Consider the following 16,596-nt stretch of genomic DNA (forward strand, 5'->3'; position numbering starts at 1 on the left):
CGTTTGTTTAACTCCCTTAGCATACAGCGTTTGCGTGGTTCTTCCAACGCCTTCAACAAATGCTTCCTCCCCATTGCTATAGAAGAATGGAACAGTCTTCCCGAAGCCATGGTTTGAGAGTCAAATCCCTCCAAATTTAGGCAGTTACTATCAGACCATTTGAAGCCAAAATAGCCACTTTTCCTCACGTTTCCTCTCCCAGCAATCCGACTTGCTTGTGCCATCACCTATTTTTCCTTCTCTTCTTTTTTGCCACTTTTGTTTAGCGTTTTTTTACATTTACGTGTACAGTTTTCTTCAAATTTATTGCTACTCAGTTTGAGATATTTTCATTGTTCTGTTTATACCTAATGTTTTCTACACAGTTTATTGTTTATTTTTCTGTTACCTTTGTTTTTTATTTGAGCTGATGCATGACACTTTCCCATCGCTGTCTGTCCCCCATTATGTAATGGCCCTGAAGGGAGCCTTAAGGGAATAATAAATGATGATGATGATGAATTCTATGTAAATGGTTTCGATATAGTCGGGTCTGACAGTACTATGGCTATTTGCAGGTCAGATCGCTCCATTTTACAATGGTGGTGTTGCCTCAATGGAAAGTCACACTAGTCACACGCTCCGCAGTGCAATGGCACCTCCTGACGGACTATTTTCTACCCGATGTTTTGTTGACAGTGCAATAGAAAAGTGTGTTATTTTAAACTTCTACGTAACTTTCTTTCTTTCTTATATTTCCCCACATGTAAAGGAACACCCAAGGATAGCAAAACAAAAAAGCAGAATTGGAAACTTGGACTCGTCAACTGGAGCGGCGGGTGGTAAACCCAGTGCTCTAGGCAGTAAATCGGAGCAGTGAGTGGAATTTCCACTGTCACCTACCACGCAAAGAATCCTGAACTGTACTAAATGTGATGCATGCAACTGTATTTACTTTCCTTTTACCTAACATGTGATCTAATGAAATGTTTACGTGCATGCACTACACCACTCACAAGCTATGGCAAAATACAAGCACCAAATCGGACGGATGCACAGGTGTGGGACATCAATGCAGCGATGTCACATGGATGAAAGTGACCTAAGATGCTTGTTGGCTCTTGAGGCAAGAGTAGTGATGAGAAGTGCATGCATAGGGCACTATGACACATATCTAAGTACACTCAGGGATTCTAATGCCTCTTGTGTCACAGTGGCGCATAATCGTTAAATAGCTTGCAACAGATCGATGATTACAGAAAGCTGAACTTGTAGGGTTTCATACTTATGACAATAAAGTCAGGTACAAGTTGAAATTAAGAAGTATGGATGGGACGGCTACCTGATAAACATAAAAGCACAGCAAACTCTACGTGTTCACAGCAACTACACTGTCCAGATGATAAACTGATAAAATACAAAATGATGCACGGCAGCCATGACGTATTTCCAGCTTCTGCAATCACATCCGATGCTTGCAGCATGCAAAAGCATGGTTTTTGAGATTAGCTTCAGTTGCTCCGAGGGAGTCGTTTCCTAAGGTGCAATTTCATTTCATCACAACTCAGTGTTGCCAGACTGCTTCAAGGTTTAACTACTGTGATACAGAAAAAAAAATTTAATAAAGTGCTCTACAGCACAGAAGGCACTCAAATTTTGCCAGTCTGATGGGGGACGCATGCAGTTTAAACTGCAATGCATAACTCAAGATAGAAAAATTGGTGCCATGGCCCCTTTAATGACAATTTGCATTTAGACAACACACAAAAGACAGTAAACCTAGATCAGCAGAGACTGATAAGCCAAACAGTGTTAACGCGACGGCGTTAAGGAGATCGTGTCGCAGAAAAGCCGGTGTCGTCGGCGTCGGTGTCGGCGTCGTTGGCCGTGAGCGATAAATCCCAGCAGGCACTTCATGAATAAAAAACAACTTGCAAGATGGGCTGGGTGGGAATCGAACCAGGGTCTCCGGAGTGTGAGACGGTGACGTTACCACTGAGCCACGAGTTCGATGCTTCAAAGCGGTACAAAAGCGCCTCTAGAAAACGTGGTGTTGCCTTAGAAACGAGCTGTTTCTAAGGCTCAGGCGTGCGTCGCTTGCTCAGGCGCACATTTCGTTGTCGCGCCGAACGCTGCGTTGCTCGACGCTCACCGCGTCCGATGCGGGGCGCGTAGTCGCTGCGCCGTAGCCCATTGTCTTACACCCCTTGGCGGGTCGACGGGAACGCTGTCGCGTTCCACTCTTGAAGGCGAAGCTTAAGCGTCCTCCAATTTTTTTTAGATCACAGTGACTTTTTAGCGACTTTGAAGAAGAAGAAGAATTTTATTTATTCACGCACGAAAATAAAAGCACAGTAACAAGATATACAGAAGGAGGTCCCAAAGCTCAAGGCTGTAGGGGGACCTCCAGTCGAACCCGACTATATCAAACCCGTTTACATCGAATTATTCTATATATATCAAACAATTTATGGACAAGGTATAGTTACAATGAGTATATATATAGCAAAAATTATGCATACATCGAATAAAAATAGCAGCGACTTCCGATATATTGATCGTCAAGTGGCGGAAAAGTGCGCCCAGAAGTTGGCTTTCCCTCACAGCAGCAGGGATACCCGGCGGCACGGCTTCATCCAACTGCTCTTCCTACTGTGACCGCGCTGCGTCGAGCGAGTTGTCGATACTCTCCTGCAAAAAATGATCCTGGCCCACCCGCAGCGCTTGCTCAGACAGCCAATCAGAGGCTCTTGTGCCCTCATCGTGCAAGATGGCGAAAGTGCGAGTTTCTGGTTCATTGTGTGTGCGTGTTGTCGGCCTTCTCCCGCAGTGTTGTCGTGATGGAGCAGCAGAATTCGCCTTTCGTTGTGAAGCTCAAAATCATAAATTGGGTCAAACACGGTGAGAAGTCTCATGTCCCCGCAGCGTGCAAGATTCCGAGGAGCACTCCCGGCACCATCTTGAATAATAAGGGGAGATTAGGGCTAAAGGCAGCCAAACTCGCAACCGGTGCCCGTGGCGCCCAACGTGTATGCATAGCCATGTACGAGTGGTTCATCCGTAATTGCTTCAGCCGTGCTGGCTTCCATGTGCTTGGTGATGACTGTAAATTCTGATGAATGCGATGAAGCCATTGCCGGTGTTGCCTAAGTTTGGAGCGAGCTGTCAGAATTTCCGGAAGCTGTTGTTGAATCAACGGTGGACGAGTTTGTGAGTGCAAATGATGGTGTCGCGACCACAGGAGAGCCAGAAAACGAAGACTACATTGCCAACATCGTACTGAGCACAAAAGAAAGTGGGCACAATGAGGAAAGCAACGGCGGTCCTTTGTCAACATCCTCCGAAGTGATTGGTGCGCTCGCACTAGTCCAGTGCTTCTGCGCGAATGCGGAAGGTTGTGGCCTCAGCCGCTCCGACTCTTAAGACAATGTGGAGAAGTGCATGCGTCGCAGGCACCGAAATTGCCCAAGCAGAAGAAAATGCAGGAGTATTTCCTGCAAAACTAAGCTAGTTTCATAAAGAAAGTGTTTTTATGAATGGTATGTGCTTTTATGACATCCAATTATTCAGCAGGCTTATATCGAATTATGCTCTATATCGAACTGACAGGCATTTCTTCGAGAGTTCAATATAGCCGGGTTAAACTGTACTTATTTTGCCTGCTTCAGAAACTCATCTGAATAAACTTGTTCTAAGCAAGTGCCCCTCCGGTTACTTTTCACAATCAAAAATACTTCCAAGGGTACTGTTGGAGCAACTTGGCTCCTGTGTAGCCAATTTCCCAGGGCCTAAACAGTTACTAGAGAGTTTTAGAATAGGGGCCCTAATAGTTTGGGGCCCCAAAGAGCTTTGCGGGTGTTAGCGTTGGGGCATGCAGGAGTGAAGAATTTTAGAATAGGGCTTTGAGTTTGCGGATACTGTCTTGCGCTGACAGCGCCACTACGGCGTCAAAGAAAAGCTAATAGAAATAATTACATAAAATATACCATTTATGATAGGAATAGTAATTTTTACTTGCATGTATTCACATTTAATTAATATTTAGAGGTTATTCTGTAAGCAGCAAACAATTAGTTGCGCTTAGTTTTGAGCAAACCAACTTTATCTGCCTTCACCAGTCAAGCTTACCCGTGTTAGGCCTACGAGCCATAATATCCACAATCGAATTCGGAATCAGCAGTGTCTAATGAATCAATCTTCATAAGACATGATAGTTGGGAGAAAGCGATAACTGCAGTCACTTCTCCTAGCTTGCGAACGTCACGCGTTAGCACAAATCGAACCCAGTTTGGTGCTAGGTTAGAGCTGTCGCTTCGATGGGTGCCACCATGTTTGCCGACGCAAAGCTTTTAGGGCCGCTATTTGGGCTCCCGCTAAATCGGTGAAATAGCATTCCCAACGCAAAACCCAAATGCAGTTTGCCTCTCGCGCATGCACAATGGCTTCAATGCTATTTCTTTGGGGCCCCAAAACGTTTGGAGTCCCTATTCTAAACCTCTCTACTGACATGACACAGTAACACTGGGCATACAAACAATTAGCGGATACCGAAACCACTGAAACCTTCACAATTACCACACTGCCCACAATGGAAGAGGAATTACAACTTTGAGCAGACAACTGTCACTCGAGACCGGATGCGTGACAATTAAACACTTGTTGGTCTTTCTAATATGGCAGACGATGGTTGGTGCGCCATGTCTCAACACAAAATTTTCTATAAAAAATCATGCCACCTCTGCTGCGGTGCCTCGCAAGAGAGCCTTTGTTTCCACGTGGCGAGTCAAATAATCAGGCGCAACAATAACCCAGTGGTTTCCTGCACTAGATGCAGCAAGTGGGCCCAAAACATCTATTTCGATCTGGTCAAAGGGTGTGCGTGGGACCTGAACGGGTTGTAGCAGGCCGCCTGGCTTCCTTGGCGGTGTTACGTTTCGCCTACGACGCGCGGTAAAGCCGGCGCGGATGCAACGGACGCCGGGGCTTCGTTCAAAGCGGCAGACATTTTGGCCCGTTCGGCGCCGCCGCTACGCCTCCCTGCCAAGCGCGTCCAGGCATGTTCCAAGGCCACGTGTCTTCATGTGCGTGTGTGTGTGTATGTGCGTGTTGGTGCCCACGCTTGTCGAAGCGCGGCAGCCGGGGAGAGGAGCTCCCAACAACTGTGAAGCGAGGGGGTCTGACAGGCGCCGACACGACAGTATGAGCCACCTTCTCCTCCCCATTGTGCCCGAACGGCGCCGGCACGACGGCTGCGCCACCTTATCCCATTGTGCCCGAGCGGCACAGTCACGTGCTCGTCTATAGAGGGGTTCCTTCTTGCCCTCAACTGCGAGAGTATAAAAGCAGCTGCCCCCGGACGCCAAGAAGAGGCTCCGATTTCTTCTGTTGAGTAACGTGCACTCCCGTCTCTCTACTTCGGTCAACCTGACCGCCAACTCTTTGCGATGTTAGAATAAACAAGTTGTTTTGTTGTTACCAGTCGACTCATGCTTTGCCGGGACCTTCGGATGCTTCCAGTTGTACCTCAGGCCGCCAGGCCAACGCTACCCTTGGGGCTTGCGACCCAGGTGCAACAACGGGCGTCAGCGCCGAGTTCCCAACAACTCGCGCCAGCGGTGCGATTCCAACAACTGTCTGCCAGCGGTGAGATCGCGACAACGGAGGCCAGCAGCGAAGAGATGCAGTTGACTGTATGCTGAGCAGCTCAACGACCATCCGGGAGCAGTGCAACGAGCCCTGTGTGATGACTGGTTGCCTGCAGCGGAACGACTGCGCTGAATTCTTGACTGCGAGGTTTGGTGAGTGCGGGGCTTTCTTCTTCTGAGCTTTGCCAGGCTTTTGTTAGTGTCAGAAACAGAGCTGGTAATTGTGGTTGTCGTTGCTGCCGGGTTAGTTTGCGGCAAGACAATAATAGGCAGTAGAGAAAGCAGCATTCAGAGCAGCCATGGATTTGAAGTCGTTGCGCAAACCGAAATTGCTGGAGCTTCAAAGAGAGTTGGGTCTGGATGTCTCAGACAAACTCAGAAAACCAGAACTGCTAAAGGCTATTCTTGAGTTAGAAGCTGAGGATGACGAGCTGTCGGAATGCCTTGAGACCATTGAGGAGAGGGCAAAAAGACATGAGCGCGAACTTAAAGAGCAAAAAGAGAGACAGGAGCGCGAACTTAGAGAGCAAAAAGAGAGACAGGAGCGCGAACTTAAAGAGCAGAAAGAAAAAGAAGAGCGCAAACACGCTTTGGAAATGAAGCGTCTCGAGGTAGAGATGGAACGCGCTCGTAATGGAAGTCAGGCACACGGTGCAGGAGAACGCGTATTGTTCAAAATGACTGACCTGATGCGGCCGTTTAAGCTTGGAGAGGACATTGGTTTGTTCCTGGTTAACTTTGAGCGAACGTGCGAGAAGCAGGGGTTCTCTCGGGAAACGTGGCCACAGCGCTTGCTCACTTTGTTACCCGGCGAGGCGGCCGACGTAGTCGCTCGCTTGGATAGAGAGGAGGCAGAGGATTTCGACAAAGTGAAATCGAGTCTGCTAAAAAAGTACAGGCTGTCAGCGGAGGCGTTCCGTCGGAAGTTTTGGGAAGATGAGAAAGGCAGAAGTGAGTCATATACAGAGTTTACGTATAGGCTTATGTCAAACATGCAGGAGTGGCTCAAAGAAGAGAAAGCGTTTGGTGACCACGATAAAGTTCTGCAGTGAACAGTTTTATAGTCGGTTACCTGAGAACGTGCGGTACTGGGTCTTGGATAGGCCAGACGTTTGTACGGTGGCTAAAGCCGCTGAGCTAGCCGAGGAGTTTGTGACGCGTCGGGATCGCGGAGCTAAGGACGGTCAAAAGGGTGAATTTGGCTCGAAGTTCACACCCATGAGAGCAAAGGGGAACACACGTAGTGCGGATGCGAGTGAAAGCAGTGCGACCGAACCTAAGGAGACGGCGGCAGCCGAAGCCGAACGCAGAAAGCGGTTCGAGACGAGGCAAGCGCGCGTTTGTTATACGTGCCAGAAGCCGGGTCACTTTTCGGCGCAGTGTCCGGAAACAAAACCAAAAGTTGTGTTTTTGTCAATATGCAGCACTGACGAGAACATGAAGCTTCTCGAGCCTTACATGCGAGACCTCCTCGTGAACGGGAAAGAGTGCCGAGTGCTTCGCGATTCCGCAGCTACGATGGATGTAGTTCACCCCTCCTACGTAGAACCCGATATGTTCACGGGCGAGTGCGCCTGGATCAAGCAAGCCGTGGAAGCTCATAGCGTGTGTCTGCCCGTAGCAAAAGTGCTTATTGAAGGACCATTCGGAGTGCTTGAGACGGAGGCGGCAGTGTCATCTATGCTGCCCCCCCAGTACCCGTACCTATTTTCGAACAGGTCCGATCACCTCCTGCGCGAGAAGGGGCTTTTGTTTGGGGAGGCTAGCGTTCAGGCATTAACCAGATCGAAGGTTCGGGAGCTCGCTGCAAAGGCGGTAGTTGCGGGGCCGACGTTATCAAACAATGAAAAAGGGTCAGAGGCGCAGCAAGCTGATATTCAGAGCACGCCCGAACTGAATAAAATTGAGTCTGTAACGTTAAAGGCACCAGATACTGGAGAGGAAAATCCCGATGCGGGAAAGTTAGAAGAGCTATCTGCAGATTTGCTCATCGCGCCTACGTCAGACGGACTTAATAGGTTGCTAAAAGTCAGCCGGTCGGCTTTGATAGCCGAGCAAAAGAAAGATGGCAGCCTAGAAAACATACGCTGCATTGTCAAGGAAGGTATCGCCAGGAAAAATGCGCGTTTTGTGGAAAGAGGTGGAGTCCTGTACCGGAAGTATCTAGACCGCAGAGGAGTGGAGTTCGATGAGCTGATCGTGCCTCAGTGCTACCGTCAGGATCTGTTGCGCTTGTCGCACGGAGGTTCGTGGTCCGGACACCTAGGAGTTAAGAAAACTAAGGACCGTCTCTTGCAAGAGTACTATTGGCCAGGGTGTTTTCGGGACGCAGACCATTTCGTGAGGACATGTGACACCTGTCAGCGGGTGGGCAAACCAGGGGACAAATCGAGGGCGCCGTTGAGATTGGTACCTATCATTACGGAGCCTTTTAGACGGCTCGTTATTGATACAGTGGGACCTCTGCCGGTAACAGCCACGGGGTACAGACACATTTTGACTGTGATCTGCCCAGCGACAAAGTTCCCTGAAGCAGTGCCGCTTAAAGAACTCAGCTCAGTTGAGATAGTCAATGCACTACTGTCCATATTTGCGCGAGTTGGTTTTCCTGCGGAAATCCAATCAGATCAGGGCACAGTGTTTACTAGCGCTTTGATGACAACTTTTCTCGAAAGGTGTGGGGTAAAGCTGTTACACAGCTCAGTGTACCACCCACAGTCGAATTCAGTTGAGAAGCTCCACTCCGTCATGAAGCGCGTGTTGAGAGCATTGTGTTTTGAACATCAAACTGACTGGGAGCTGTGTCTGCCTGGGGTGATGTTTGCATTAAGGACCGCGCCGCATGCGGCTACGGGGTTTTCGCCAGCTGAGCTGGTGTACGGTCGCTCGCTTCGGTCTCCGCTTCGCATGCTTCGAGAATCGTGGGAAGGCAGGGGCGACGACCCAGTCGTGGTGGAGTACGTGCTTAAGCTCCTCGAACGCTTAAGAAGGGCACAGGAGTTGTCAGGTGAAGCAATGGCAAAGGCCCAGCAGAGGGCCAAGGTTTATTATGATCGGACCGCCAGGGCCCGTCGTTTTGAGGTGGGCGATGAGGTCATGATATTGCGCACATCGCTAAACAACAAACTAGACGTGCAGTGGGAGGGCCCAGCACGAATTGTTCAGAAACTGTCGGACGTTAACTACGTGGTGAGTCTGCCAGGAAAGCGGAAAGCACAGCAAGTTTACCACTGTAATCTGCTCAAACCTTATAGACAAAGGGAAGCAGTGGTGTGCATGATGGTAAACGTTCCTGAAGAGCTTCCGGTCGAGCTTCCGGGACTAAGCTCAGTGACGAACAGGAAAGACACCGATCAGGTCATTAGTGACTTAGTCAGTGGAGCATCGCTGTCGCCTGAGCAGAAAACCGAACTACACCAGCTCTTACAAGAGTTTCAAGGTCTGTTCTCTGAGAGGCCTGGTAGGACTTCTGTACTTACTCATGATATAGAACTTGCCTCCCCTGAGCCAGTACGATCCAAGGCGTATCGGGTGTCACCCCGCCAGAGCGATATTATGGAGGCTGAGGTAAAGAAAATGCTACAGCTCGGTGTTATTGAGGCAGGTGAGAGTGATTATACCTCCCCTTTGATTTTAGTTGAGGTACCGGGCAAGGAACCTCGTCCTTGCGTCGACTACCACAGGCTTAATTCCATCACTAAGGATCAAATTTATCCGATCCCTAACATCGAGGAGCGCCTTGAGAAAGTTAGTAGCGCTCAGTTTATTTCCACCCTAGATCTTGTCAGGGGTTATTGGCAGGTTCCACTTACAGAAGAGGCTAGTAGGTATGCGGCGTTCATTTCCCCAATGGGAACATTCCGTCCTAAAGTGTTGAGTTTTGGTTTGAAGAACGCGCCATACTGCTTTTCAAGCCTCATGGATAAAGTGTTGCGGGGACAGCAAGAATTCGCTTTACCGTATCTAGACGACGTAGCGATATTCTCCGCATCCTGGTCTGAGCATATGGCACACTTGCGGGCAGTGCTAACCCGCCTGCGCGAAGCGGGCTTGACAGTCAAGGCTCCTAAGTGCCAGTTAGCACAGGCCGAGGTTGTCTACCTCGGTCACGTGGTTGGTCGGGGTCATCGCCGCCCCTCTGAAATAAAGGTGGCCGCTGTGCGAGACTTCCCGCAACCGCGCACGAAGACCGATATTCGGTCGTTCTTAGGTGTCGCCGGCTACTATCAGAGGTACATCCCCAGGTACTCTGATATCGCGGCTCCCCTGACGGATGCTCTAAGAAAAACAGAGCCCCAAACAGTCGTATGGGACGAGACAAAGGAAAGAGCTTTTAGCGCCCTAAAGAGTGCCCTAACAAGCCAGCCTGTGCTACGATCACCAGACTATACAAAAGGGTTCGTTGTTCAGTGCGATGCTAGTGAGCGAGGCATGGGCGTTGTACTGTGCCAACGGGAAAATGGAGAAGTAGAACACCCCGTCCTGTATGCTAGTCGTAAGCTGACCAGTCGTGAGCAGGCGTACAGCGCCACCGAGAAAGAGTGTGCGTGTCTCGTGTGGGCCGTCCAGAAATTGTCATGCTATCTAGCCGGCTCAGGGTTTATCATTGAGACGGATCACTGCCCTCTCCAATGGCTGCAGACCATCTCTCCCAAAAATGGCCGCCTCCTGCGCTGGAGCCTCGCTTTGCAACAATATTCCTTTGAGGTGCGTTACAAAAAGGGGAGTCTCAACGGTAACGCCGATGGCTTAAGTCGAAGCCCCTAACGTAGGAATCAGCCTCAAAATTGTTTGTTACTGATGTTTTTCTTCCTGAGGCAGGATTTTTAACATATTGCTTTTGTTTAGTGTTTCAAAGTGATGATATGCTTTCTAGTGCAATTTTCCAATTTGTGGACGCGTTCTGAGTGCTGCTAGACTACTGTAAGGAACTAGGCAGTGGTATAAAAGGGGAAAGAGCCTGGCAGGGCTTAGTAAGGGTTGTGCCGTGCTTGCTGACTGAGCGGTTGAGTTTCAGCGTAGTTCTAACGCTTGCCGGGAACGAGAACAAAAAAATGTGAACTCTCCCGAAGTCACTTTGCAGTGTCCTGTGCGAACCTGAACGAGAGAACAAGGCCTTCTCTGTGCGCTGCGCTCAAGAAACGTCGAGGGACGCCCGACTTCAGTTATGAGCATCATCGAGCGACATCCCTCCGGACAGCGGATGCAGTCCCCTGACCATCGGGATCTCCTTCCCCCGGCGGGGCGGTCTGTTACGTTTCGCCTACAACGCGCGGTAAAGCCGGCGCGGATGCAACGGACGCCGGGGCTTCGTTCAAAGCGGCAGACATTTTGGCCCGTTCGGCGCCGCCGCTACGCCTCCCTGCCAAGCGCGTCCAGGCATGTTCCAAGGCCACGTGTCTTCATGTGCGTGTGTGTGTGTATGTGCGTGTTGGTGCCCACGCTTGTCGAAGCGCGGCAGCCGGGGAGAGGAGCTCCCAACAACTGTGAAGCGAGGGGGTCTGACAGGCGCCGACACGACAGTATGAGCCACCTTCTCCTCCCCATTGTGCCCGAACGGCGCCGGCACGACGGCTGCGCCACCTTATCCCATTGTGCCCGAGCGGCACAGTCACGTGCTCGTCTATAGAGGGGTTCCTTCTTGCCCTCAACTGCGAGAGTATAAAAGCAGCTGCCCCCGGACGCCAAGAAGAGGCTCCGATTTCTTCTGTTGAGTAACGTGCACTCCCGTCTCTCTACTTCGGTCAACCTGACCGCCAACTCTTTGCGATGTTAGAATAAACAAGTTGTTTTGTTGTTACCAGTCGACTCATGCTTTGCCGGGACCTTCGGATGCTTCCAGTTGTACCTCAGGCCGCCAGGCCAACGCTACCCTTGGGGCTTGCGACCCAGGTGCAACAACGGGCGTCAGCGCCGAGTTCCCAACAACTCGCGCCAGCGGTGCGATTCCAACAGCGGTGACTTGCACCTCTGGCAATCGAGGCAAGTACGTATGTGATGTTTCACGGCCGTGGCGAGTCTTGACCAGTAGTACCTTTGTCGTACTCTGTTCAGTGTCCGCGTACAGCCTAAGTGGCCAGAAGTTACCTCGTTGTGACACGCTTGGAGTACTTTAGTCCAAAGGGGTGTTGGAAGAACCAGTAAAGAGCTGCATCTGAGGGGTGAAAGGTTCCTTTTGTAGGAACATTGTTGCGTAAACAAAACGATGATGGTCCTCTTGAAAAATTGTAGGAGCCTCGGGAGGTTGTCCATCTAAAAAATTAATAAGGGCAAGGAACTCAGGGCCATCACGTTGGTGTGAAACGATGGCCGTATCAAGAACACCGAGGAGTGGCATTTCATCTTCATGGGATGAAGCATTCAACTTTATCGGTGACCGTGACAAGCAATTAACGTTGGTATGCCTTTTCTTAGTCTTGAAGATGACCATCATGTCGAACTCTTGAAGTCTGAGGCTCCAGTGTGCTAGTCACCCGGAAGGATCTTTCTAGTTGGTCAGCCAGCATAGTGAATGATGATCACCGATAACTTTGAAAGAAAGGCGGTACAAATATGGGCGAAATTTCATAACTGCCCATACCATTGCAAGCCATTCCTTCCTAGTCAAGTAAGTGGCTTCTGTGCTTAAGAGCGTTCTGCTTGCATAGGCAACCACCCTTTCAGTGTTGCCCTGCAACTGCACGAGCATTGCTCCCAGACCAACATTGCTGGCATCAGTGTGAAGCATCGTAGAGGCTGCATCGTCAAAGTGGGCAAATACTGGAGGTATTTGTAGCCGTTTTCTCAGCTCATTAAATGCAGTTTTCTATATGTTGCCTCACATAAATGCCACATCGTCTCATGAGGTGAGTTAACGGTGATGTAATGCATGCAAAAGCTGTGATAAACCGACGATAATATGCACAGAGGCCCAGAAAGTGCCTGAAAGCTCTCGTATCAGACAGTATGAAGAACTGTGCAACAGCGGCTGTTTTTTCAGCATCGGGACGGAGATCAGCATGACTGACGATGTGTCCAGGAAACTGTAGTTCCTCAAAGCAAAAGTGGCACCTCTCTGGCTTCATCATGAAGCCTGCTGACCAGATGGCTTGCAATCACTTTCAGTCATTGCAGGTGCTTGTCAAATGTTGCCGAAAACAATGATGTCATTGAGATAGACCAAGCAGATTTTCCATTTCAGCCCTGATAGCACAGTATCGATGAGCCTTTGGAAAGTTGCGGGTGCAGAGCACAAACCGAAGGGCAAAATTTTAAGTTCGCACAGTCCATCTGGCGTCACAAAAGCAGTTTTCTTATGGTCTCTCGGGTCTACCTCAATTTGTCAATACCTACTTTCAAGTCCAGCGAGGAAAAGTAAAGAGTGTCGAAGCTGGTCGAGGGAGTCATCTACACATGGGAGTGGGTAGACATCTTTCTTTTTGTAACCTGATTCAGCTAGTGGTAGTCGACACAAAAACACAGACTACTGTCCTTCTTAACTAAAACTACAGGCGATGCCCATGGGCTCTCTGACGGTTGAACTGCATCGTCTTCAAGCATTCTAGTTTCTTGGTCCTGTATCGCTTCACATTCCTTTAGAGCCTGTGGGGGTTCCACTCTGCGTGCGGCTAGGGCTGAAGGTGAGCTCTGGATCTAGCCCCACGCAGTCACTTTGTGTTACTCCCCAACCCGTAGCGCGGGAATTGTGACTACATCGGGTTCGAACGAATAAGGCAACCAGCGGCGTCAACTATAAGAACGTTTATTGCTACCGGCAATAAAGAACACTGGCAGAGGGACGTCTTCTCTGTAATAATAATAAATAGGCTGGCCTCGTTGCCCGAATAGTCAGGCAAACGTGGTCACTCTCGGGTTCCGGCAGGTACTCCAGTCCGGCAGGTTAAGGGTCCGGCCTCAGAGAGAGAGGGTCTCTCCCGGTCGCGCTGTTTTGTACCTTTTTACCTGGGCAAGGGGAATGTCCTCCTCGCCTGTCAGCTACCTGCCCACGAGTCGGGGACGAAGGGCATGTGCGCGTCGCGAGAGCGAGGGAGAATCGGGAGAGGGCATAGTGTGCCTCTCCCCTGTCTATACCGGCTCTCGACGCGACGGCACGGGGGAAGATGGGCGCATGTGCTCCCCACAAGCCACATAATAAGGGTTCTGGTGAACTGGTCTGGCCATGTGTTCAATGATTATTCGGTGCTTGGTTAAGGGCATGCAATTGACTATATACGTCTATTTATCCAACTGAACATTTGAAATAAAATTAGAGAGAATGTTCTTGCATTCATGAAATCTGCTCAATAACCCATTGCAGCTGTTGAGCCTCTTCCGGCTCACTGGTTATGGAGTGGCTGGTGACATAGGCAAAGGGGAGAGTGAGCAATTTTTTGTATGAAACTGCCGTTTCCCTGCAGCACACAGTGGAATAATATTTGGCTCAAATGTTCATGGGAGCTTCCTCTACAGATTAGGAACACTTTTCTTTTTACTATGCTCAAAAAATGTTTTATGGCCCCTTTGAAATTGACAATACATCAGTAAAATCGTATGACGAGCTTCATGTCTAACTTTCAGGGAAATTCGGGGAAGTTGACAGGTGCACAGCATGCACTCACCAGACAAGGAGGTCGTTGCAGAGGAAGACGGAAGACCGGATTTGTCTGAAAATTAAATTTTACTTAATTAGGACACGCTGATGTACTAGTACACTGAAAGCATAGTATTAGCTGTGCTTGTAAGCAATGAACACAACAGACATCAACAACCTGCTTCAGGCTATTTCTACAACTTACTGCTACTAAGTACTGGTCAGTTAATTTAAAACACAATCAATTTCCGTTATTTTGATTCTGACAGGATTGAAAAAAACTGGTCGAATTATCCGGCAGGTCGAATTAAACAAAAGGCAGAAAAGGCACCGAAATACGCTGTTGATTCACTTGGCAATATTTGCCTTTAAAGGTAGCTTCAACGAAAGAGCCGATTTATGGGGTGAACCATACAACGCGGGGAAAGGTGCCACTGTTACGCACATGCGCCGTCTCCGATCCCAGTACTAGAGCTGAGATGCCCAATAAGTTTACTCGCAGGCCTTAACAGTTTTAGACAGACCCCCCCCGCTCCTTTGTTGGCTTTGAGCGTCCCCTCAACTTCTGCAGTTTTTTCATCTGACTGCCTCCCTTTTCGCTAGCTTTCCCAAAACGCAGACGAATTTCTCTCGGTGCAGAGCATGTGCGCCTGCATATAATTAAGGAACGCATACTAGGCCCCATTAAGTTAAATGGCCCGATATACAAGACACGCATTGCAGGCAAAATGAGGGCTCAAATCGTTTCCAGTATGCTTATCAATGAATGAATGTATGGTGTTTATTGGCGCAAGGGCCACGTATGGCCAAGGAGCGCCAAGCCAGTGTTGATGAGTTTGCAGTGGAGTTATGACTTCTATGAAGTTGATGGGACGTGGCTGTAAAGGGGCCTTAAAAAATGGTCGCTCTAATGTGCAGAAAGTCTATGTGTAATAAGATTATGGCATTGAGGAAAGACGTGTACAATGAGCATTAAGGTGCATTATGCAATAATAATATTACATAAAAATGTATAAGATTCCAAAATTCACAGTATGCTTATCAGGCATCTAGGTGCTCCTAACTGTGACCGGAGAAGGTGCATGCGCACCTGTATAATTAAGGAATGCATACTATGCCCCGTGACAGTGACCCTTTTTGATTCTCGATATGCTTCACTGCACTAAATTGCTAATGCTTCACCGCATAACAGTGCCGTATTGCGGCGAAGCTGACCAGTCAAGTTCAAATTATCTGGTGAAGGCCAATTTTCAGATCGAAATAACGGAAGGTTTGTCCCCAGAAGTGCATGGGTGCTGGCAGGGACCTTCGGTTGGGATCGAATTAATACAAAAATCAAATTAACGGATGTCTACTGCGCTCGGCCAACAACGGACTGATGGGGTTGAGGGTCCCAACGCAGCACATGGGCTGTGACCACAATGAGGGGGGAGCGGGGCGCTAACAATTTCGACCAGCTGGGGTCTGTAAGGGACAGTAAACAGAAATGCCAGAGCAATCTACACTAATAAAGTAATGTTTCAAACTGTCATTTTTGTTAATTTCATGGTAAGAGGCTGATTACTACGTAGTTAAAAGTTTCATTTTCTGAACTTCGCGCCGAAACCACGGTGCTAGTTGGTATGCCATGGCTTTCGAAGTATCTTCTCCTAATTGGGCTGCTGCAGCTCAGTAACAGTTCTTGAAGTTTGCCAAAATCAGTGTTTGGCACTTTTAGAACACAACACAGTCCATCTTTTACAATAAGAATTTACTTGGGTGCGAGCAGACAATGTTGCAATTAATGGCATCACTACGAGAAACTTCAAGGCAGCGGCACCACCTGTCTTCTATTCTTGCGAATTTTTTTCTTTTCTGGCTTAGCTAGCCTCTCCTTGTGGTAAATGTGGCTTTATGGTATTGGAGAAGGGCAATTTACTCATGGAGCTCAAATTATTGTTCTCTTTCGTGTCCCTCTAACACGCACCCCAGACACAGTACATGAATGCTTTTTTGTATTTGGCTCCATTGAGCTGCAGCCTGCAACAGCCAGGAATCATAACTGGAACATTGGAGTTTGTTTCTGCTCACTGCTAAACTATGCAGTCTAATTTCATCACAATGAAATCAGCGGAAGGTCATTGCCAGAAATCTTACAAACAACCATGAAATTAAACATATGGTTTGGTTTAGTGGCACATAAACGAATTTAGTCCTAAATGTCTGGTATTTTGACATGGGTGCTCTTGTCAGCAAGCAGAAATAGGGTCTAAGCAAAATGTCAAGCGCCACCTGTTGATTTGCATCAAAGCACCATCCACCATCTTGTCTACGGCAGGGCAAAATGAAACTGCTCGCTTGACAGTATAGCTACAAGCATAGCTGCTGCTTTCACCCATGTTTTATTGAACCGGTGCTATTTAT

At 48.8% G+C, this 16,596-nt stretch overlaps 1 protein-coding gene across 2 annotated transcripts in view; it reads right to left on the reverse strand.

Annotated features, from left to right (window-relative positions):
* The window catches only part of Ccz1 (vacuolar fusion protein CCZ1), a 90,895-nt gene that overhangs the window by 54,702 nt on the left and 19,597 nt on the right, over positions 1-16,596 (reverse strand). For both annotated transcript variants that reach the window (XM_075702917.1, XM_075702918.1), the window contains exon 7: positions 14,222-14,266. In XM_075702917.1, coding sequence (XP_075559032.1) covers positions 14,222-14,266 — 45 coding nt within the window. The remainder of the gene's footprint in view (positions 1-14,221; positions 14,267-16,596) is intronic.

This window comes from Dermacentor variabilis, chromosome 8 (genome assembly GCF_050947875.1).
Source record: "Dermacentor variabilis isolate Ectoservices chromosome 8, ASM5094787v1, whole genome shotgun sequence".
NCBI classification, from domain to species: Eukaryota; Metazoa; Arthropoda; class Arachnida; order Ixodida; family Ixodidae; genus Dermacentor; species Dermacentor variabilis.